The sequence below is a fragment of the Thalia democratica genome, chromosome 9 (assembly GCF_965202585.1).
Source record: "Thalia democratica chromosome 9, ktThaDemo2.hap1.1, whole genome shotgun sequence".
Classification (NCBI taxonomy): Eukaryota; Metazoa; Chordata; class Thaliacea; order Salpida; family Salpidae; genus Thalia; species Thalia democratica.
This window is the reverse complement of record NC_139173.1, coordinates 32,070,783-32,097,043: the sequence shown is the minus strand read 5'-3', so window position 1 is coordinate 32,097,043 and position 26,261 is coordinate 32,070,783. Positions and strand designations below refer to the sequence as shown.

At 26.5% G+C, this 26,261-nt stretch overlaps 1 protein-coding gene across 1 annotated transcript; it reads right to left on the bottom strand.

Annotated features, from left to right (window-relative positions):
- Nucleotides 1–22,126: 22,126 nt before the first annotated feature.
- On the bottom strand, nucleotides 22,127–25,109 carry LOC145845209 (marginal zone B- and B1-cell-specific protein-like). Its single transcript, XM_082952632.1, has 4 exons — nucleotides 24,885–25,109; nucleotides 24,010–24,221; nucleotides 23,073–23,180; nucleotides 22,127–22,133 (listed from the first exon to the last, which is right to left on the bottom strand). The coding sequence occupies exons 1-4, from the start codon at nucleotides 25,107–25,109 to the stop codon at nucleotides 22,127–22,129; spliced, it is 552 nt and encodes a 183-aa protein (XP_082808758.1).
- Between the last annotated feature and the right edge of the window lie 1,152 nt (nucleotides 25,110–26,261).

Genomic DNA, 26,261 nt, shown 5'->3' with positions numbered 1-26,261 from the left:
AACTTACAAAACAACAGTTTATCTCATAAACGACAGTAACATAATCCTCAATTATTTTTAATCTTTGTATCGTTTTAGTAAAAAGCTACTTACATAACTTAAACAGCTTTTGAAAAAAACTTAAAAAAAAAAGCTTTAACTTATAATATATATAAAAGTAATCATACTTTTGTTAATTATATATTTTATTTTAGTTATAGTTCTACTAAAAATAACAAATACATTAAATGAAATTGTATGAACTTTATTGCTAATACTTTATAATTATTTAATTAAATATTTACTTGAATATTTAAGAAAAATGTTGATTCTAAAATTACTAAGTTTGGGCCATTTGAAAGGATCTTCTACGTTGAATGTTATGAACATTTAATTTTAATAAATGTAATAATTTCTGTATTAAATTAGAAACGCTTAACAAAGTAGTTATAAAACACCTAATTTGATTATTGAAAAATGATTAGATTTATATTTGCTCATATAAATACATCTAGAGGTTCTAATTTCCTTTTGTTTATACAAAACTATTTTGTTTTATTCTGCTCAAGTTATATAGCAACTAATGTTTAACAAATTTTATTGCCAACATTTTTTTAATTCCATAAAATTTTTATTCATTGTTTAATTGGATATTAGGTGCTTTCATTTACTACAAATGTTTTGAGACTTTATGTTTTTCATCAAAGGATTTAACTTTAGAATAAGATAAAAACATATAACTTAAATAGACATAAACATATATTCAAGTATAAACTTAAATCAACTGATAAAACTATACTGGTAATGAGAGCCTACAAAGTTTGTTTTTATTTTAAACAAAACTACTCATTTACTGTTACAACCTTTTTCTATCACAAAATTTCTAATAATCATAAAAAAGTTAATAAATATGAATAAATAAAAGAAGCAATTAAAATTTTTCTGTTTAACAGTTAAGTGTTGTTGTAAATAATGTCTGAAACTCCAAAAAACGCGAACGTTGATGCCAACGTTGAAGTCTCTGATGAGCCGACTGAGAGTACAACTCCATCTAGTGTTAACAAAGATGAAAGCGCCGAAGCTTCAGTTGCAAGCTGTTCAAATGCCGCAGATGATAATGCGGTGCAGATTCCCTCCGCAGGTCTTCGTGCCACTCCTAGTGTTGATTATAACTTTTTCTGTTCTCTGTTTCGCTTAGGTATTACTCCGCAAGACTATTTAAGTGAGCTCCAAAGTTATCTGGACGATACAAAATTATATGGCGATGAGGAATTGAGTAGTGATTTTCTTTCTATCCAAGAAAAACTAAAAGTGTTTTTAAGTCCTGATGTAGTAAACGAGATAAATAACTTGGAAGGTGACAAAATATTGTGTGACTTAATTAGAAGAAATTATTCATTTCTCGATGAAGACGTTGCAAAAACTTTAGCCAAAAAAGCTCACAACTATATATTGAAACATTTAATATTGAATATAATAGAAAATTATGATCCTGAAGTTATCAATCAAAGTGAACAAATAAAATTGGCTTTAGTATACGTTTATAAAAATACAATGAGGAGTTATAAGCTGAAGAACATCTCTGAAAAAATCGGTTCATCTGGTGGAGTTATTGAAACAAATGATGCTTCTTCGTCTGAAAGTTCGGATGCTCCAGCTGATGTTAGTAAAACAGTGGAAAGCTTGAAGTTAAATAAGGAGAAGCATGATGCTGATTCCGGTACTTCGAAGGATGATCCGGTTGGTAGAAACGCAAGTTCACAGAGTGACTCGAACAAAAGTGACGGAAAGGATGATTCGAAAGGAATTGGTGTAGATTTTTAGGTGCTTTAAAGTCTTCAAAGTTGCGTGTGAAATTTTCTTTCTGTTATTTTCAAATTAGTATTCCTTCACTTTTTAAATGTGATTCGTTTTCATTCGTACTTCCTGAGTTTTCTGTTAACATTCCTTTCGTTTTGTACACGCTTGTTTAAATAATGTAGTTTTTTTTTAGATATGTGCGCAATAATAAATTCCATAGACCACACTTCAACTGTGTTGTACTTATAAGATAATACTTAAATGGGCCACTTAGTAACTTTTTTGCGGGTGATAACATAAGAAAAAACTTTGATAGCAACTGTTGCATAAAGTACTAAAAGTCGATTAAGTTAGCTTTAAACTAATGTTTGAGGACAAAATTGTATGGCACAACATTTGTATGGAATTTGTATGGCATAATAAATTTATTGTATATTTTCTAAATTATAAAGTTTGATTTGTTTAAATTAAAATATTGTGTTTCAACTGGAAAATGGATTTAGTTAGAAATCAATTGTTTAAAAAAGAAGCTTTAATAAAAGGACAACATGATAATTAAAAAAAAAAAATTTAATGCTGTTTGTTATGTAATTAATGTATATAAAAAATGCAATTTTTCCAAGTAAATAATAGTGAATAGTTTATAATACATGTTTATTATAATATATACATACGAAACGGTTTATTCTTTTAACTTGGAAAATATTGGAAAACTTGGAAAACAGACTATGGTTATTCAACTTGGTGTTTATGTTTCGAAAAGTTGTTCAAAAGATAAACATGCAGGTACAAAACTGAACATAAATCTTAAGATGAAAAAAATTAAAACAAAGTAAAAAATTAGTTAAAGTAAAACGTTATAAAACAAACATAAAGAATTAAAATAAAAAATCTAAAACTAAAAAAAAACGTAATAAAAGTTCTTGCTTTTTATCCTAAATTCCATAGATCACACTTCAACTGTGTCATACTATGAAGATAATAGTTAAATGGGCAACTTTGTAGTTTTATTGTGGGTGAAAACTTAAGAATAACTTCGAAAACAACTAATGAATAAAAGTATTAAATGCCAATTAAGTTAGCTTTAAACTTTTGTCTTGGGACAAAATTGTATGGCATGGGTACTAAATGCAAAATAAATTTGTTGTATAGTTTCAAAAGCATAAAGTTTGATTAGCTTATATGGGTTAGAAAGTTCAACGTTGTATTTCAACTGGAATACTGATTTAGTTAGAAATCAATCGTATAAAAAAGAAGCTTTAATATACGGACAACATGAGCACTTATAAATTTTTTTAATACTGTTTTTTATGTAATTAATGTATATAAAAAATTCAGTATTTCCAAGTAAATTATAGTGAATAGTTAATAATATTTGTTTATTATAATTTATACATACGTAACGGTTTATTCTTGTAACTTGAAAAATACTTTTAAAAATTTAATTAAGTTATAAACGGTAAGAGTCTGGAATCAATAAAAGTTTGCTTTGCATAATATTTCGAATAAATTTAAGTAAAGCTAATTATTTAAGATAAAACTTATATAAATAGCGTTTAACTTAAGTCACGTTTATATGTTAAAATAAAACAAAGCTGGTTTCATATTGAAATTTCTATTTAAAAGAACTATTCAATGAAATGGATTTCAAAAAAAAGAGACTAAACATATTAAATAATAACAAATAAGATGTTGTCATCACTTAAGCTTGGTTTGTTTAATTTGGTAAAAATTTATGTTGAAGAACTATACAAGCTACTACAAAACATAATAAAACTAAAATAGGCAAATTAACAAAACATTTTAAAGTTTTAACTTATGACTCAAACTTATAAAAATTAATCTATAAACTAAAGTAGAGGACAAATGAAACTTAAATAAACGTCTAAAAGCGAAAAAGTCTTTAAGTTCTTGCAAGTCCATTCGCAAAACTTGGTGACTCCATTTTCAGCACATTTCAGACAAGTTTTATAAATTTCTTTTTTTTCTAAATCCAACAATCCTTGACCCATTCGGTCAAGTCTATAGTATAGTTTATTGAACGACAAAAAAAGCGCTCAAAATATTTGGTCCTAGGACCTGGTGCACGAAAAAACCTTTCGGTTATCAAGCAACAAACATAACTAACTTTCTTTAAGTTAACATGTTCAACTAAACTTACCAAAATGCAGTTTATGTCAAAGACGACAGCAATCTAATCCTCAATTCTTTTCAATCGTTGTGTCGTTTTTATTAAAAAAACAATTTACATAACTTTAACAGTTTATGAAAAAAACAATAGAAAATAAAAATTTTAGTTTATGTTATAAAAAAAGTAATTATATACTTAATTGTAACACCATTAAAAGTGACATATACATTAAATAAAGTTGTATGATATTTTATTACGTTATGATTATTTAGTTTTATATTTATTTAGTTTTATATTTATTTATTATAACGATTTAAAGATAGCTATTTGTAGCTATGACTAAAGCCTTATCACCTAATAACATTAACTTGTACCATTGTTATAATAAAGATAGTATAATTTAACTCTCTTTTAAAGTTTAATAATTTGATAAAAACTATTTAGTGAATCTAAAGCTACTTTGTTCAGGCAAGTTGAAAGAATCTTCTAAGTTGAATGCTATGAACTCTTAACTTTAAGTAAATGTACAAATTTCTGTATTAAATTGAAAACACTTAATAGCGTAATTACAAAAACACCTAATTAGATTGATTGTAAGGTGGTTAAATTAATTTTTATCATACAACACATTAAAAGATTTTATTTAAAAGTCGTAGTAAAATGTTTGAGTATAGTCAAGAGTAGTTTTATTGTTCTTTTCAATATTTTTAGCAATTAATTTATAAGAAACTTTTTTACAACATTTTGAAAGTTCATTAAAATAGTTTTATATTTTTCAAAATAGGATTTACAATCTTTTAATTAAAAAAACATATAACTTAAATAGAAATAAAAACCATTTTAAGTATAAACTTGAACCAATTAAAAACATTACATTGGTAATGAGAGCTTCAAAATTTGTTATTATTTTAAAGCAGAACTACTAAATTGCTATTGAACTTTTTCCTATCATAAAACTTTAAATTGCTTGAAAAAGCTAGTAAATATTATGTAAACAAATAACAATCAAAGTTTTTTTATTAAACAGTCAAGTGTTGTTGTAAATAATGTCTAAAACTGAGGAAAGCGCGAACCTTGATGCCAACGTTGAAGCCTCTGATGAGCCGACTGTGGGTACAACTCCATCTAGTGTTGGTAATCGTGAAAACGCCGAAGCTCCAGTTGTCGCTGATGATGATGCGCTGCAGAATCCCTTCGCAGGTCTTCATGTCACTGCTGATGCTGAAGCTGATCCATCCGGAATTCCGGCAGCTGATTTGTCTTCAAATGAGCGTCAAAACGCCCCAACAGAGCCTGCTGATCAAAACCTGATGATAGACGATTTAACATTTCTTAACGACATTGTGGATCAGCTAGTAAAAACAAAGTGTGATGACAAGTATTTCGGTTCTTTGGTTAATTATGGTATGAGACTGCAAGACCCCTCAAAGTGCCACATTGAGCCCCAAAGTTATCTGGAATATACAAATTATTGGTGCTTTGAGGATTTTAATAAAGAATTTTTTTCTATCCAAGACAAACTAAAAGTGTTTCTAAGTCCTGATGTAGTAAACGAGATAATCAACTTGGAAGGTGAAAAAGAAATATATGATTTTTGTAAAAGAACTTATTCATCTCTCAGTGATGATTTTACTAAATTACAAGCGAAAAAAGCTCAAAATTATTTTTTGAAATATTCAATATTGAATAAATTGAATGAATATGATCCTGAAGTTATCAATCAGGTTAATGATCAAAATGAACAAATAAAGTTGACTTTAGTAAACGATTATAAAAAGCAATAAGGTATTACAAGCAGGCGAACATCTCTCAAAATATTGATGCAACTGGTGGTGCTATTGATACAAATGACGATCTTCCGTCTGATCGTTCAGATACTCCAGCTGATGTTTGTGAAACAGTGGAAAACCTGAAGTTAAATGAGGAGAAGCATGAGTCTGATTCCGGTACTTCGAAAGATGATCCGGTTGGTAAAGGCGCAAGTTCACAGAGTGATTCGAACAAAAGTGACGAGAATGATGATTCGAAAGAGAGAGTTGCAGAGTTTTAGGTGGTGTAAAGTCTTCGAAGTTGTCTGTGATTTTTTTTCTTTCTGTTAGTAAATTAGTATTTCTTTACTTTCTCAACGTAATTCGTTTTCATTCGTACTTCCTGAGTTTTTGTTAACATTCCTTTCGTTTTATGCAGGCTTGTTTAAATAGTGTAGTTGATTTGAAAACATGTGCGCACAATAAATTCCATAGGTCAAACTTCAACTGTGTTCTACTTATAAGATAGTAGTTATAAAACCTCAAAAGCAACTGATAACTGAAGTACTGAAAGTTAACTAAGTTAGCTTTAACTTTTGTTTTAGGACAAAATAGTATGGTACTACATTTGCTTTGAATTTGTATGGCATAATAAATCTATCGTATAGTTTCTTGATTTGTTTTTATAGGGTAGAAATTGTGTTTCAACTGGAATATAGATTTAATTTAAAAATCAACTGTATGAAAAATAAACTTAAATAAAAGTATTATATGAGCACTTAAAAAGCATATATGTTTCCTATATTACAAGTTATATAAAAAGTTCAATGTTTCTTAATAAATAATAACGAATAGTTAATACGTAACGGTTTATTCTTTTAACTTGAAAAATACTTTTAAAAGTTAAAGTTATAAACGGTAAAAGTCAGGAATTAATAAAAGTTTGCTTTATATAATTTATCAATTAAATTAAATCAAAACTAGTTGTTTTATTTGAAACTCATATAATAAGCGTTAAAATTAAGTCACGTTTATAAGCTAAACAATAAAATTTAAGATATGTGTAAATACCATACTTTATAAATGCGTTAAAATGTTTTTAACATACTTATTGTGATTTAGAAAAAAAATTAAACAAAATTATTTTATACACAAACAATCCATAAGCCTTACGATTCTACTTTTTACAAAAGTATAAACTAACACGTTTGTTTATTAATCTACTTCTGTTATGTTTTACTGTTTATGTACAAAGTTTCTTTACTTACCTTTTTTAATATTTATCACTCCTTTTTTAAAAATAAATTATTAATACCAATTTATTAAACAATTCTTTAAGTGTTTTACGTTATTTTAATGATTTTCGGCAAAGAATTTAAAACCTCGCAATTTCTAGAAAACATCTACATTTGAAGTTTTTTTCTTTGATATGATAGTTTAAATTTACTAGTTATACTAAGGGCTTTTAGGAATAGTTATAATACTACTCGACTCAAACCTAGGGCGACTATTTTTTAAATTAACTTCTGGAATATGAATGAAAGATCTAGAAACAATGAGCGTAGAACTAACAACTAGGTTGAAGTGTGGCAAAGAAGATTCCAGCCTGTGTAATAATCGGGTAATCCTGTTTTTTTTTTTACTTGTGTTTAAGCATTGAAAAGAGAACAGAAGGACACCAATGACAAAGTCAACAGACTTAAAGCTGTCTTTTTTTGTAAAAAAGATAGTTGACGAAGGGGAAGAAAGAACTGTGATGGTGTTTTTATGAGCTATTACTCGTAATTATAATTAGTTAAACAATAACTAACTTCATTACTTTATTTTATATATGTTGTTTTTTTAGTTGTAATTAAGCTTTTGTTGTTTCAAATATTTTAAATAAATTAAATGTAAAAAAAAAAACTTACATCATTTAATTTAATTTAAGTCATAGAAAATAGTAAATCAAGTGATATTACATTTCATTATATGTATATTACATTATATGTATAACATATTATGATGTTCCATATAACATTCACAGTGATGATTCGTTTTTAAATAAATATCACTGATTTAGAATAATTTACATCGCTTTTTAATCTTTTTCATTTGTCAAAGAAACCTTTTGTACAATAAGAAACAAAATCATTTTATTTAAATTTCTTTAATTGAAACTTGTTTATTAAATAGACTATTTTTACGAAACAGTCTACCGGTAAAATATTTAGTTTTTATATTCGTGTTAATTCTCACAAAAATTACTTTTCAAATAAACTTTTTTTATTTTGACTTTTTTTAGTGATTATATCAAAAAAAAAAAAAAAAAACTCTTACTTACAAAACTACAGTTTATCTCATAAATGACAATAAACTAATCCTAAATTCTTAGTAATAATGTATCGTTTTTAGTAAAAAGCAACTTACTTAACTTAAACAGTTTTTGAAACAAACATTAGAAAATAAAAAAATTAGTTTATATTATAAAAAAAAGTAATTATACACTTAATTCTAATGCTATTAAAAATGACATATACATTAAATGAAGTTGTATGATATTTTATTACGTTATAGTTATTTAGTCTAGTATTTATTTATTATAAAAACTTAAACAAAGTTATTTTTAGCTATGTCTAATGCCTTATCACCTAATAACATTTGTTATACTAAAGATAGTATAATCTAACTCTCTTTTAAAGTTTAATTATTTGATAAAAATTATTTATTGAATCTAAAGTTACTTTGTTTACGCAAGTTGAAAGAATCTTCTAAGTTGAATGCTATGAACTCTTAACTTTAAGTATATGTACTAATTTCTGTAATAAATTGAAAACACTTAACAGCGTAATTACAAAAACACCTAATTTGATTTTTATAAGATTGTCAAACTAATTTTTATCATACAATACATACACAGATTTTATTTAAAAGTCGTAGTAAAGTGTTTGAGTTTAGTCAACAGTAATTTTATTGTTCTTTGCAATATATTTAGCAATTAATATATATATAAAACTTTACTTACAACATCTTGCAAATTCAATAAAATAGTTTTTTATTTTTCAGTTGGATATTAGATGCTTTTATTAAATAGTTTATTTATAACTACTGTAAAAGTTAATATTTTTCATAATAGGATTTAAAATTTTGTATCAGAAAAAAACATCTAACTTGATAAGAAAAAAAATGAAAGTTTAAGTATAGACTAAAGTCAACTGATAAAATTACATTTGTAATTAGAGCCTTCAAAATTTGTTATTAATTTAGAACAAAACTACTAATTTGCTATTGAACTTTTTTCTGTCATAAAACTTTAAGTTGCTTAAGTCTAGTGCTTATTATTAAAACAAATAACAATCAAAGTTTATCTATTAAACAGTCAAGTGTTGTAAATAATGTCTAAAACTGAGGAAAGCGCGAACCTTGGTTCTAAGATTGAAGCCTCTGATGAGCCGACTGTGAGTACAACTCCATCTAGTGTTGGTAATGGTGAAAGCGTCGTAGCTGCCAATATCGCTGATGATTATGCGCTGCAGAATCCCTCCACAGGTCTTCATGTCACTGCTGGTGTTGAAGCTGCTCCATCCGGAATTCCGGCAGCTGATTTGTCTTCGAATGAGCATCAAAACGCCCCAACAGAGCCTGCTGATCAAAACCTGATGGTAGACTTTTTAGCATTTCTAAACGACATTGATATCAATCAGCCAATAGGAACAAAGCATGGTATGACTCAGCAAGACCCTTCAAATAAGCTCCAAAGTTATCTGGACGATACAAAGTTAAATGGCGATAAGAAATTGAGTGGTGCTTTTCTTTCTATCCAAGACAAACTTAAAGTTGTACTAAGTCCTGATGTAGTAAACGAGATAAACAACTTGGAAGGTGAAAAAGTATTGTGTGACTTAATTAAAAGACATTATTCATTTCTCAATGAAGATGTTGCAAAAACTAAAGCCATAAATACTCACAATAATATTTTGCAAAATTTAATAATGAATATAGTAGGAAAATATGATCCTGAAGTTATCAGCCAGGTTAATAATCGTTATGAAGAAAACAAATTCGAGTGGGTAGAAGAGTATAAAAATGCAATAAGGAGAACTAAGCAGGCGAACATCTCTCTAAAAATCGGTTCTTCTGGTGGAGTTATTGAAAGAAGTGATGCTTCTCCGTTAGAAAGTTCAGATACTCAAGCTGATGTTTGTAGAACAGTGGAAAGCTTGAAGTTAAATGAGGAGGAGCATGAGACCGATTCCGGTACTTCGAAGGATGATTCGGTTGGTAAAGACGCAAGTTCACAGATTGATTTGAACAAAAGTAACGAGAAGAAGGATTCGAAAGAAAGTGATGCAGAGTTGTAGGTGGTGTGATGTCTTCAAAGTTGCGTGTGAAATTTTTCTTTCTGTTATCTTCGAATTAGTATTCCTTCGCTTTTTAAATGTTATTCGTTATCATTTGTACTTCCTAAGTTTTCTGTTGACATTCATTTCGTTTTGTACACGCTTGTTTAATTAGTGTAGTTTATTAAAAAAAAGTAAGCGACAATAAATTCCATAGATCACACTGCAATTGTGTTATATTTACAAGATGTTATTTTTATGGGCAAATTAGTAATTTTATTGTGGGTGAACACATTAAGTACTAATTGTCGATTTAGTTAGCTTTAAACTTTTGTTTTAAGACAAAATTGTATGGCATAACATTTGCATGGAATATGTATGACAAAATAAATTTATTGTATAGGTTATTAAATATATTAAGTTTATTAGTTTAAATAGGTTAACGTTGTATTTCATCTGAATTAGAAATTTAGTTTAAAATCAATTTTAAAGAAACTAATAATGCAGTTAAAAAATATGAACTTAAATTACTTTTTTTATCAAGTTATATAAAATAATACTAAATAATAATACTACTCTGTTGTAATTTATACATACATGACATTAAAAAAAATTAAGTTAAATCTTGTAATGAACAAAAAAATATGGAACTAATAAAAGTTTGCTTTGTATATTAATTTTCGAACAAAACTTTAGTGAAATCGATTGTTACACTTAAAAACTGTCACTTTAACGCGAATTTTTAAACAAACTGACGTAAAGATATTAGTAAGGTTAAAGAACATGTATTTTTATCGAGCGCTAAAATTTTATTTAAATACATGAACTGTAGCTATAAAATTCGACAGTAAAAATTAGTATTATCTAAGATATGAACTACGAAAACTAAGCTTTTAAGAGTTGTTTAAACTTAGTAAAACATAAAAATACTTCATGACTTTTCATGACTTCAAAAGTTTTTTCATGACTTAAATAAAAATTTTAAAACTAAAAGAATGCGTTTTGTACACAAATAATTTATAGGTCTAACACCACTTTTTTACTCTATATAATACGAATTTAGCTTCATATTGAAACTGCTATTTAAAAAAATCGTTCAACGAAATGGATTTCAAACAAATGAGACTAAATAAAGTAATCATGTAGAAAATGTTGTCATTACTAAAGCTTGATTAGTTTAATTTGGTAAAAACATGTTGAAGAACTGTATAAGCTTACTTTAAAACATAATAAAACTAAAACATGCAAATAAACAAAATAAGTTCAAGTTTTAACCTATAAATTAAACTTACAAAATTTGAAACTATAAACTAACGTAGCGGACAAATAAAAATTAAATAAACTTTAAAAGCGAAAAAACTAAGAAAGTTCTCCCATACTTTTCTTCGTTTTTTTATATTTTTTTTGAAAAATTGGTGACTCCATTATTACAAAATCTCTGACAAGTTCTATAAACTTAATCTTTGTCAAAATCACCAAAAAATTCTTGGTACAAACTTAAAAAATTTAAAATTCAAGCTCGGTCAAGTCTGTGGAAAGCAACAAACATAACTTTTTTCAAGTTTACAAGTTTAACTAAAGTAACTAATTTTTAAAATTAGTTGGAAAAATGCACTGACCATTGACAAATTGGTACTACGCATAGAAAATTAATTGAGTAGCTTTATATCGAATATAATTTTTCAAATACTTTAGGTTTTTATTGTACCTTTTGTAGTTTTTGTATTGTTAAAGAAACTTTTTGTACAGTTATAAACAAAACCATTTTATATAAATTTCTTTAATTTTAATTAACTCATTTTCATAATCTCACAAATAGCACAAGTCGCCCCTTTTACTAAATATCACTCCCATAACAATTCTTGGCACATCCGGTCAAGTCTATAGTATAGTTAATTGAAAGACAAAAAAAACGCTCAAAATATTGGGTTCTAGGACCTGCTGCACGTAAAACCTTACGGTTATCGTTCAAAAAACATAACTAACTTTTTTTCAAGTTTACAAGTTCAGCTAAAGTAGTTTACTTTTAAAATAAGTTAAAAAATGCACTGATCAATGAAAAATTGATACTACGCATAGGTAATTAATTGAGTAACTATTTTGCAAAAATAATTTTTAAAAAGTTTGAGTTTTAATAGTACAAAATATTTTATAATGAAAAATATAAATATTGCCAAATGTAGACAACAAGCTTAACGTTCACAATGATTAAAAATATGAATTGTTTTTAAATAAATATCACTTATTTAAAATAATTTGCAATGCTTTTTAATATTTTTTGTATTGTATAAGAAACCTTTTGTGCAGTTATAAACAAAACCGTTTTATATAAGTTTATTCAATTAAAGTTTGAATATTTAATAAACTATTCTTACAAAACAGTCTACCGGTAAAATATTTAGTTTTTATTTTCATTTTCACTCTCAAAAAAAGTTACTTTTCAAACAAACTTTGTATTATTTGACTTTTCTTAGTGAGTGAATTTAAAAAAAGCACTTGTACTTAGAAACATAGATTTTAGAAAATATAAGTTTTATTTATATCAATTCCACCTATATAACAAATACATTAAATAAAGTTTTTTGATGTTTTATTGTTCATACGTTATGATTATTAAACTGTGTACTTATATATTAAAAAATTTTGATAAAAGCTTTTCAAAGCTATGTATAGAGCTTTATAACCTGACAAAATTAACTTTTATCAGTTTTTAAATCTAAACAGTGTAGTTTAACTGCATTTTAAAGTTTAATTACTTAAGTAGTCGTTAGTAAAAATAGGGCATCTAAAGTTACTAAATTTAGGCCATTTCTTCTACGGATCTTCTACGTTAAATGTTATGAACATCTAGTTTTAAATAAAATTGTAACAATTTCTGTGTTAAATTAAAAACACTTAACAAAGTAATTATAAAATCACCTAATTTGATTGCTGTAAAATGGTCAGACTAATTTTCATCATATAAAGACAAGAAAAGGTTATAATCGACAGTCAGGGTAAAATGCCTATGTTTATTCAAGAGTAATTTTATAGTTCCGTACTAGATTTTTAGTAATTAATATATAACAAACTTTACTTTCAACATCTTGTAAATTCAATAAAATATTTATTTATTGTTAATTTAGATATTAGGTGCTTTAATTTAATGTAAATATATTAAATTTCTATGTTTTTAATAAAAAGATTTAAAGTTGAGAATTAGAAAAAAAAAACATTTAACTTAAATAGACAAATAAACTTTTATATATAAACAATATAAACTAAAATCAACTGATAAATTTACAATCTTAATGAGAGCCTACAAAACTTGTTTAATTTAAAAAATCTACTCTTATGGTGTTGCAACATTTTCCTATCATAAAACTTCTAAAATGCTTAAATAAGCTAATAAATATTATATAAACAAATAACAATCCATAAATCTAATAAACAGTTCAGTGTTGTTGTAAATAATGTCTAAAACTGAGGAAAGCGCGAACCTTGGTTCTAAGATTGAAGCCTCTGATGAGCCGACTGTGAGTACAACTCCATCTAGTGTTGGTAATGGTGAAAGCGTCGTAGCTGCCAATATCGCTGATGATTATGCGCTGCAGAATCCCTCCACAGGTCTTCATGTCACTGCTGGTGTTGAAGCTGCTCCATCCGGAAGCCCGGCAGCTGATTTGTCTTCGAATGAGCATCAAAACGCCCCAACAGAGCCTGCTGATCAAAACCTGATTATAGACGCTTCAACATTTCTGAACGACATTGATGTGAATCAGCCAATAGCAACAAAGTGTGATAACAAGTTTTTCTGTTATTTGGTTAATTATGGCATGAATCTGCAAAACCGTTCAAAGTGCCTCAAAAAGATCCAAAGTTATCTGGAAAATATAAAATTTTGGTGCTTTGAGGATTTAAATAGAGAATTTATTTCTATCCAAGACAAACTAAAAGTGTTTCTAAGTCCTGATGTAGTAAACGAGATAATCAACTTGGAAGGTGAAAAAGTAATGTATGATTTTGGTAAAAGAACTAATTCATCTCTCAGTGATGATTTTACTAAATTACAAGCCAAAAAAGCTCAAAATTTTTTTTTGAAATATTCCATATTAGATACATTGAATAAATATGACTTAAGTTATCAATCAGGTTAATGATGAAAATGAACAAATAAAGTTGACTCTAGTAAACGATTATAAAATAGCAATAAGGTATTACAAGCAGGCGAACATCTCTCAAAATATTGATGCAACTGGTGGTGCTATTGATACAAATGACGATTCTCCGTCTGGATGTTCAGATACTCCAGCTGATGTTTGTGAAACAGTGGAAAACTTGAATTTAAATGAGGAGAAGATGAGACCGAATCCGCTACTTCGAAGGACGATCCGGTTTGCAGAGACGCGAGTTCACAGGGTGGTTCAAACAAAAGTGACGGGGATAACGATTCGAAAGAGAGAGTTGCAGAGTTTTAGGTGGTGTATAGACTACGAAGGTGCGTGTGAATTTTTTCTTTCTGTTATTATATTAGTATTTCTTTACTTTTGTATGTGATTTATTTTTATTCGTACTTCCAGAGTTTTTGTTAACATTGCTTTCGTTTTGTGCTTGCTTGTTTTAATAGTGTATTTTGATGAAAACATGTGCGCACAATAAATTTCATAGATCACAATTTAATTGTGTTATACTTATAAGATAATAGTTAAATGGGTATTAGTAACTTTACTATGGGTGATAACATAAAAATTTCGAAAGCAACTGATTTATTAAGTACTAAACGTCAATTCAGTTAGCTTTAAACTTATGTTTTAGGACAAAATTGTATGGCATAACATTTGCATGGAATTTGTTTGGCAAACAAACTTATTGTATAGTTTTTTAAATATAAAGTGTGACTAGTTTATGTAGGTAAGAACGTTGTATTTCAAGTGGAATACAGTTTTAGTTTAAAACTAATTGTATAAAAAAAGAACTTTATATATTTTTTGACTGCGTCCTTTTTTTCTACTGCTTTGTAATTCTACTGCTTTTTATGTAATTAAGTTCAATGTTTCGAAGTAAATAATAATGTTGAGCTAATAACAATTTATTGTAAATTATACACAGGTATCGATTTGTTGTTTATACTTGAAAAATATTATTAAAAATTTAAGTTATAAACAAACTCTGGAATCAATAAAAGTTTGTTTTATATAAGTTTTCGAATAAACTTGAGTAAAAATAAGTGTTAAACTTAAAAATTGTAAAATTAGCGTTTAAATTAAGTTTCGTTTATAAGTTCAAGAGTAAAATGCATTATTTTTTTTATGTAGAACATCAAGTATATTTATATGAACTATTTAAAAAAACTTCCTTAAGGTAGTTTTCAGGTTAAGTATATCTATTCAGTAAACTACAAAAACAAAAACAATCCAAAACAAAAACAAAAAAAAAAAGCAAAACAAACAAATGTTTATGCACTTCATTACTCAATTTTCATAACAAACATTAAAATTTTTGAAATTTTGCTACTAAGTTGTTTAATAATCTTTGCAGCACAAAGTGCATTAAGACTTTGCTGAAAACCTAAGTAAACTTTTGAATCGAATAAAACCAACGCTTTTCAAAACAAAAACTTAAAAAATTCCAACCACATATCTGAGTCGGGCAACAAAGTGCACATGAGCGCCTCCGGCGGATTCCGGTGCGTCAACAGTGAAAATGAGGGCAAGTGTTTGGATTACCAGGTTCAGTTCCTCTGCCTCCCAGATCCAAACATACCTTAAAAATTTATTATATTTATCAACATCTTTTTTATTCAGAAAAAAATTGCTTTTGAAAAACTTTTAAAATGTATAAACTTGATTTAGTTTTAATCAACAAACAAGTTTACTCATTAAGTTTTGTATTTAAAATATCAAATGTTGGTCTTTTTTTTATCGTTGTGACAGAAATAAAAATCTAACTAAAGTTCCTATTTTGTTTTTTAGTCTTAATGTGTAACTTTAAATTTTTAAATGTGCTCCAAAAATAAACCTTTTGCCACTAATTAATAGTAAAAAAATATAACTTTGATATGTTATGTTTTAAGTGCTAAAATATAAAATTTAATTTTTCGAATTAGATTTAACAAAACTTAAAAAAGTGAATTGTATATGGCAAATGAACGGCTAAAAGTTTAGTTGAATATCTTCATTTCGTATTGCATAAATTTTAAACAAATTACTTGAAGTCATAATTAATTTTAAGTAAATATGTTAACAATTAGATAAAAAAATAGGGTTTTAGATGTATATATATAAAATATTGAACAATAAATTTACTGTTTTTGTTAAATTTGTTATTTTACCTGTTTTAATTTTTTTAATTGAGAAACTTTCAAAACATCCTAAAAAAACTAATTTTTGAAAAAAAGGTTTAAGCTTTACTGAAGTAATTAATTATCGAAAAAGTTTATTAATATAGTAAATGTCTAAGTAGTAATGTTTTTTAAATTTTAATATTATCAACGTCAAAATATGACATAAACTTCTTTTGGCATAAAAAATTACTAAGAACCAAGTTTAATTTTTTTTTTATGCTCGATATGTCTCAACCAAGCCTCTAAGGTTGGTCTCAAGTGAAATGTGTGGTACCTAAACTGCGTAATTTTGTTTGTTTTAATAACAAGCTTGAACGTTTTAGTTATATTACCAGCAAATAAGTGACAAAAATAATTATAAAGTTTTGCGATCTATTTTCGTAGAAGCTTAAACGCTGATTAGTTTTAATTTTATCTTCTGCTTAACTGTGTCGAACTTTTAGAAGAATGGTTACCGCAAGCTAATATATAAACTGACGTAAAGCTATCAGTAAGGTTAAAAAATATGTATTTTTATCGAGCGCTTAAATTTCATTCAAATACATGAAATGATGCTGTAAAACTCGATAGTAAAATTTAGTATTGTCTAAGATACAAACTACTTTAACTAAGTTTTTAAGAGTTTTTTAAACTTGATAAAAATTTTAAATACTATTAGCAGAATTTTTTCATGATATAAATATAAATTTTAAAACGAAAACAATACGTTTTGTACACAAATAATCTATAGGTCTAGCAACACTCTTTTTACTATTATTAATACGAGTTTAGGTTCATACTGAAATTGCTATGTAAAACAACTATTCAATGAAATGGATTTTTAAAAAATGAGACTAAATAAATAAAGTAATAGTATATAAGGTGTTGTCATTAGTAAAGCTTGGTTAAATTTATTTGGTATAAAATTATGTTCAAGAACTATACAAGCTACTATAAAACATAATAAAACTAAAACATGCAAATAAACAAAATAAGTTTAAGTTTTAACTTATGAATTAAACGTTCAAAATAAAAAACTATAAACTAACGTAGCGGACAAATAAAACTTTAATAAACGTCTAAAAGCCTAAAAAGTATGAAAGTTCTTGCACACTTTTCTTCGCTTCTGACAAGTTTTATAAACCTCAATTTTTTTAAAATCACCCAAAAATTCTCGGCTCAATCGGTCAAGTCTGCAGAAAGCAACAATCATAACTTTTTTTAAGTTTACAAGTTTGACTAAAGTAACTTACTTTTAAAATAAGTTGAAAAAATGCACTGACCATTGACAAATTGATACTACATATAGAAAATTAATTGAGTAGCTTTTTATCGAAAGCAATTTTTAAAATAGTTTAGACTTTTGTTGTACCTTTTGTACTTTTTTTATTGTAAATGAAACTTTTTGTACAGTTATAAACAAAACCATTTTATATAAACTTTCTTTAATCAAAATTTGTTTATTTAATAAGCTTTTCTTACAAAACAGTCTACCGGTAAAATATATAGCTCTATTTCATGTTGATTCTCAAAAAAATATTTTTTAATAAACTTTGTCTATTTTGACTTTTTTTAGTGAGTATATCAAAAAAAAAAACTCTATACTTACAAAAATACAGTTTATGTCAAAGACGACAGCAATCTAATCCTTAATTCTTTTTAATAATGTATCGTTTTTAGTAAAGAGCAATTTACTTAACTTAAACAGTTTTTGAAACAAACATTCGAAAATAAAAAATTTAGTTTATGTTATAAAAAAAAATAATTATACACTTTATTGTAATACTATTAAAAATAACAGATACATTAAATGAAGTTGTATGATATTTTATTACGTTATAATTATTCAGTTTTAAATTTGTTTATAATAAAAATTTAAAGAAAGTAATTTTTAGCTATGTCCAAAGCCTTATCACCTAATAACATTTACTTGTACCATTGTTATAATAAAAATAGTATAATCTGACTCTCTTTTAAAGTTTAATTATTTGATAAAAACTATTTAGTGAACCTAAAGTTACTTTGTTTAGGCAAGTTAAAAGGATCTTCTAAATTAAATGCTATGAACTCATAACTTTTTATAAATGTACTAATTTTTGTAATAAATTGAAAACACTTAACAGCGTAATTACAAAAACACCTTATTTAATTGATTGTAAGGTGGTTAAATTAATTTTTATTATACAAAAACATGAACAGATTTTATTTAAAAGTCTGTGTAAAATGTTTGAGTTTAGTCAAGAGTAGTTTTATTGTTCTTTGCAATATTTTTAGCAGTTAAAATATTAGAAACTTTACTTACAACATCTTGCAAATTATACAAAATAGTTTTTTTTATTTTTGAGTTGGATATTAGGTGCTTTATTTAAAAGAAACACTAATAAAGTTAATATTTTTCACAATAGGATTTAAAATTTTGAATTAGAAAAAAACATAACTTATTTATAAAAAAATGCATGTTTAAGTATAAACTTAAACCGATTAAACATTACATTGGTAATGAGAGTCTTCAAAATATGTTATTAATGTAAAACAGAACTACTAATTTGCTATCGAACCTTTTCCTATCATAAAACTTTAAGTTGCTAAAAAAAGCTAGTAATTATTATTAGAACAAAAAACAGTCAAAGTTTATCTATTAAACAGTTAAGTGTTGTTGTAAATAATGTCTGAAACTGAGGAAAGCGCGAAGCTTGCTGCTAAGGATGAAGCCTCTGATGAGCCGACTGTGGGTACAACTCCATCTAGTGTTGAAAATGGTGAAAGCGCCGAAGCTGCAAACGTCGCTGATGATGATGCGCTACAGAATCCCTCCGCAGGTCTACATGTCACTGCTGGTGTTGAAGCTGCTCCATCCGGAATTCCGGCAGCTGATTTGTCTTCAAATAATCGTCAAAACGCTTCAACAAAGCCTGCTGATCAAAACCTGATGATAGACTTTTCAAAATTTCTAAACGACATTGATGTGAATCAGGCAATAGGAATAAAGCATGGATATAACAAGTTTTTCTGTTGTCTGCTTAATTATGGTACGACTCAGCAAGACCCTTCAAATAAGCTCCAAAGTTATGTGGACGATACAAAGTTAAATGGCGATAAGGACTTGAGTAATGCATTTCTTTCTATCCAAGACAAACTAAAAGTTGTATTAAGTCCTGATGTAGTAAACGAGATAAACAACTTAAAAGGTGAAAAAGTAGTGTATGACTTAATTAAAAGACATTATTCATTTCTCAATGAAGACGATGCAAAAACTAAAGCCAAAAATACTCACAATGGTATTTTGCATAATTTAATATTGAACATAGTAGGAAAATATGATCCTGAAGTTACCAACCAGGATAATGAACATTATGAAGAAAACAAATTCGCGTGGGTAGAAGAGTATAAAAATACAATAAGGAGAACTAAGCAGGCGAACATCTCTCATAATATCAATTCAACTGGTGGAGTTATTGATACAAATGATGAATCCCCGTCTGAAAGTTCAGATACTCCAGCTGATGTTAGTAAAACAATGGAAAACCTGAACTTAAACGAGGAGGAGCATGAGACCGATTCCGGTACTTCGAAGGATAATCCGGTTGGTAGAGACGCAAATTCGAACAAAAGTGACAAGAAGGATGATTTGAAAGGAAGTGATGCAGAGTTGTAGGTGATGTGAAGTCTTCAAATTTCCGTGTGAATTTTTTCTTTCTATTATCTTCGAATTAGTATTGCTTCACTTTTGGATGTAATTTGTTTTCATTTGTAAATCCTTAGTTTTCTGTTCACATTCCTTTCGTTTAGTACACGCTTGTTTAAATAGTGTAGTTTTTTTAGAAAAATGTGCTGAAAAATAAATTCCATAGATCAAAATTCATGTGTGGTACTTAATTTTGTTAACTGTAGGTGAAGACATAAAAAAAATTTCGGAAGCAACTGCTTAACGTCAATTAAATTGGCTTTAAGCTTATGTTTTTGGATAAATATTGTATAGCATAACATTTGCATGGAATATGTATGACAAAATAAATTTATTGTATAGATTCTTAAAAGTTTGATTAGTTTATATAGGTTAGAAAGTAAAACTTCATCGGAATACCGATTTATGATAAAAGACTGGAAGTTATAAATGGTAAATTAATAAATTCTGGAATTAATAAAAGTTTGCTTTGTATAATATTTCGAATAAATTTAAGTAAAGCTAACTATTTGAGAAACATAGAAATGCTGGAGATATTCGGAATTTTTTAATAAGGAGGTCTAATTACTTTTTGACAGGAAATCATGCTTTCAAAATCTGCTTTTTTAAATTCATATGAGACTTTTTTAGCAATAGGTACTATTTTATTTTCAATTTAAATATTATGTCACAAGTGTTTGTTAATGGGAAATTAGTTGAGTGTGATATAATTCTATCTAGACCAAACTGATTGCAAATTATGAGATCAAGAATGTCACCATTCTTATTTATTGAAAAGTTAAATTTACAAAAACCACCATAAAGTAAAACTTTAATGGAATGGATTTAAGTTAAGTTGAAAGTAAACAAAGGAATAACAAAGACGATGTTATTTTAATTTGGCGTTTTCGTTTAAAAAAGCTGTTAAGAAAACAAACAGGCAGGTAGAAATCACAACGAAACATAAATTTTAAGATGAACAAAATACGTTCAGGCAAAACGTTATATAGAAAACGTATAAAATTAATTTAAAATTTATTTTAAAAAATGGGTTTCAAATTTATGAGACAAGATAGTTAAAATTATAACATAGAAGGTGTTGTCATCACTTGAGCTTGGTTTGTTTAATTTGGTAAAAATTTATGTTGAAGATTTATACAAGCTACTATAAAACATAATAAAACTAAAATATGCAAGATTACAAAATAAGTTCAAGTTTTAACTTATGAATTAAACGTACAAAATTTAAACCTATAAACTAACGTACAGTAAAATAAAACTTAAATAAATCTAAAAAGTATTAAACTTCTTGCAAACTTTTCTTCGCTTTTTTAAACTCTTTTTCGCAAAAACTTGATGACTCCATTCTCAGCTCATTTGTGACAATTTCATCTTAAAATTTATTTTTTGTTGTGCTTGCTCATTTTTTGAACAACAAAAGAGAATAAAATACTTATATGTAAGTAATAACAAACTATTATAAAAATACTTTGGTTTAAAAAAGACGTTCTTAAAAAAAATAGTAGTAAAAATTACCAGTTTACATCAGGGTTTCCTTACTCATTTTCATAATCGCACAAATGGCAAAAGTCGCCCCCTTTTACTAAATATCACTTTCATAACAGTTCTTGACACATCCGGTCAAGTCTGTAGTATAGTTTATTGAACGACAAAAAAAGAGCTCAACTTTAGTTTAAAGTCAATTGTATAAAAAATAAATTGGAATGAAATTGAGTAAATAAAATGAAGGTAAAACAGACTATGGTTATTCAACTTGGTGTTTATGTTTCAAAAAGTTGTTCAAAAGATAAAAATGGAGGTACAAAACTCAACATAAATCTTAAGATTAAAAAAATTAAAACAAAGTAAAAAATTAGTTAAAGTAAAACGTTATAAAACAAACATAAAGAATTAAAAAAAAAAATTCTAAAACTACAAAAAAAAAACTAATTAAAGTACTTGCTTTTTTATCTTAAATTCCATAGATCACAATTCACATGTGTTATACTATGAAGATAATAGTTAAATGGGCAACTTAGTAATTTTATTGTGGGTGATAACATAAGAAAAACTTCGAAATTAACTAGTGCATAAAGTATTAAATGCAATTTAAGTTAGCTTTAAACTCTTGTCTTAGGACAAAATTGTATGGCATGGGTGCGTAATGCAAAATAAATTTGTTGTTTAGTTTCTAAAACATAAAGTTTGATTAGTTTATATAGGTTAGAACGTTCAACTGGAATACTGATTTAGTTAGAAATCAATTGTATAAAAAAGAAGCTTTAATAAAAGGAAAACATGTGCACTTATAAAAATTTTTTTGTTACTGTTTCTTATGTAACTAATGTATATAAAAAATTCAGTATTTCCATGTAAATAATAGTGAATAGTTAATAATATTTGTTTATTATAACTTATATATACGTAACGGTTAATTCTTTTAGGTTGAAAAATACTTTAAAAAGTTTAATTAAGTTATAAACGTTAAAAGTCTGGAATTAATAAAAGTTTGCTTTGTATAATATTTCGAATAAATTTAAGTAAAGCTAATTGTTCAAGATAAAACTTATATAATTAGCGTTTAAGTTAAGTCACTTTTATTTTTTAAACAGTAAAATGTTTTTTTTCATTGTGTAAAACATTAAGTATTCATACCATACTTCATAAAAGTTTTAAAATTTTTCTAACATACTTTTTGTGTGTATAAAAATATTTTAAACTGAAAAAAATACTCTATACACAAACAATCCATAGGCCTAACGATTCTAATATTTACGATGGTATAAAGCTAAATTTGCATTGAAATAGTTAAGTATGTACTCAAATTATTGAACAAAATTTAAATGGAATGATTCTAAAATGATAGAGTAAATAAATGAAGGAAAAACAAAGACGATGATAATTTAATTTGGTGTTTCGTTTTGAAAAGTTGTACATAAAATAAACCAGCAGGTACAAAGCACAACAAAACATAAATCTGAAGATAAATCAAACAGTTAAAGTAAAACGTTTTAAACGAAACTTACAAAATTAAAAAAATAAACTTAAATAAACGTATAAAACTAAAAAAAAAAGTAATTAAAGTTCTTGCTTTTTTTTCTTGGATTTTTTAGGTTTTTTATGGCACAACTTGGTGCAAGTCTTTTTGAAGACTCCAGTTTCGGCACATTTCTGATAAGCTTCATAAACCTCATCTTCATCGAAATCACCCAACAGCTCTTCACACATTCGGTAAAATCTGTATTAAAATTTTTAAATACTATATGAAATATTGAGCTTTAACTCATAAATAACATAATCAGTTTTTTGTGTTTAGTAAATCATTTAACTTCTTATTTAATTAAAAGTACATTGCTTGTTCAAAACTTGAAACTATGTCTTTAAAGAATTGCTTGAGTAACTTTGTTTTTCAAAGCAAAATTAAAAAATATTTTTTGAAAACTTCTTCTAAGTATTTTGGTTTTTACTTGTGCTAAATGATTTATAAGCTATGAAATATGTATTTTTCAAATTAAGATAGTTTGTTAAATAAACAAAAAATTCTCCTTTTATAACTAATTTCGTTCATATAAAAATACTGTTTTTACTTTCTGTAATTTCTTGTCTTTTTTTAATTATTGGAAAACTTAAAACATTTTAAAAGAAATTATTAATATTCACCTTGAAAAGTTTTCAACTGTCTTGATTTTATAAAACATTTCAACAAAATTGCTGTAAGCATCACATTGAAATAGAAAACTTGATAATCAATTTTTTGCAACATTTTTAAATCAAAAATTTCAAACAACAAAAGCGTCTTCTTTTATCTATCTTGTACACTTTACTACTAAAATTGCATAATACAATTTATTATAACCATATTATTTAAAAATTAAATACTATCCGTGCTTTGTCTCTCATATATGTTTAAATATATCAAGTCAAAAACTAACATGTACTGAATTTTTTAATCTTCTCTTTATTTTATTTTAATTAAGCAAAACATTTTTTTGGCTAACAAAACTGAATAAATAGTTTAATGATTTTGATAATCCTACTAATATTTTTTAACAGTTATAACTTCCTACCTGGAACTCCACATACCTCCCATCATGGAGATGCCGGGAATTTCAGCGACGGGGCTTCCCGGGTATGTCAGTTGGGACTTTCCCTCGACGTTCTTCACCCCGAAACCCTCCCAGTCGCCATTGTCGCAAATGTTATCGACGATCTCCGACACCTGAGAATCTGACAACTTCTTCTTGCCCGAAGCGATGGAGGGGTACCTCGATATTTTCTCCTGTAAAAATGATGGTTTTGATCAAAAAGAAGTCAGTAATAATTTAAGATTGAATTTTAAACATTTTTTATTCTAATCTAGCTGTAAAAGGTTTATTTATTTCAAAAAAAATAATAATCTGTGTGATAAACTTTAGGACTCTCACTGTAAATGATTGAGGTACTTTTTCAATCACATGGTAAGTTTGTTCTAAATTAGCTATGAAAATTTTAAGTGATCATAAAAAAATCAGAAATATGTGACAAAAAGGTTTGACTAGTTTTAGATCTTTAACCATTTCAAATTGAAGTACTTTTCCAAGTAAACTTATTTGTGTTCGGTTAGTACATAATATAAAACCTAAACAAGTACAAACATGTTTAAAATGTATACTTTCAAAAAATAATTAGAGCTATCTGACTTAAGGTTCTTAATTGTTTTAAATTTTTACAGAATGAAAGGTTTTTAGTTTAAAATCAAACTTTTTTCACTAAATGCATTGAATACTCTAAAGCTGATTATCTAAAACTTTGTTTTAGTACTCATTAAAAAACATTTTTTGTACAAAAAGTATTAAAAAAAGTTTAAAATTTCAAACCATGTTACTGTTTGTTCAAACGTTTTGATACAAATAAATTAAAAACATATCCAAAACCTTCTTATAACAAACATCAAAAAACCAACTTTGAACAGTTTATTGATCCTTAAACTTATTGCGTTGCACGCGTCGCACCGGAAGTGCTTCGGCATCATGACGTCATGGCTTTCCTCGTCACTCAGGTCCGGGGTCGACATCGACAGGGTGCCCCCCTTACCGTCCTCACTGGTTTCCATGGTGGTCTTGCCCATCTGGCATGAAGACAGGGTGAGAATGTTGAAGATGAAAAATGAAACAAAAATAATGTTCATGTTGGTTAATTATTTCTAAAAAGTTTAAATATGTGTTAGAATATGTGCTGAGGTTTTTATATAACGAAAAGTAATAAACTGTTAAGTATTAAACTCATAGCATGTTTAAAAACTTGAGTTTTTTACTTTGGTATTTAACTCTGATTGAATTTCTATTTGAATAAGATTTTGTTATTAACTAATGATCTCTTTTTTTTCGAGTAAAACATTGTTTTGGAAACAAAATCTTAAAATATTTGAAGTTATATAATTATCTATATCAGTAAGTTGAGATCTTTAATTGTTATATTTAAATATTAATTATACTTTTGGATCTGTTTAGTTGCGTTAAAAATACTAGAGTTTTATTTAGTGTTTCTACCGTATTAAAAACCTGAATTCTAACTTAAATTAAGCTTTAAAGAAAACTATAACTTGAGAAACAAAATCACACAAAACAAACAAATTAAGTTTTTGATTCAATAGCAAGTTCCATTATCATTGTGACGTAATATTAAAATGAGATACTCTAATAAATACATATTTGACTAAGATTATTTATTTTCTGTTGAACTACCTAATATATACTTGCTTCTTATAAGCTTGATTTATCTATAAACTAACCAAACAAAGTTTATTCATTACGTTTTTTATTTTAACATTACAGATAGCTTCGAAAAATCTTAGTTGACATTTTTGAAAAGTTTGAATTTTTGGAAAGAAGCTAAACAATAAAATAGTTTAAACAATTTTTAAACTCAGTCTTTAATAAATGGAAATATTTTTAGTACATAAATAAATTATAGTAGTTAAGATAAATAAATATTTGTAATGAAAAACTAAGAACAATTGTTTTGTTTTCTATTCAATAAAAGAGTCACTAGTAAGGACTAATGGACAGAAACACCTTTTTATTATCGCATATTTTAAAATTTTAAAAAGTTGTTTAGAAGACTTTTTTGACTTCGTTAAAGTTGTTAGAAAAAAAACAATTCGGTTAAAACACATTTAAATGTTTTAGAAAAAGTATACTTTCACTTAATTAAGATTAACTTAATTAAGATAGTTAATTGGTAACTAAAAATGTTTTATGTTGGTTGAAATTGAATTCACTACTTTTTAATTCAAAAAATATTTAAAATTGCCCAAAAAATATAGAAATCAGACTTGATT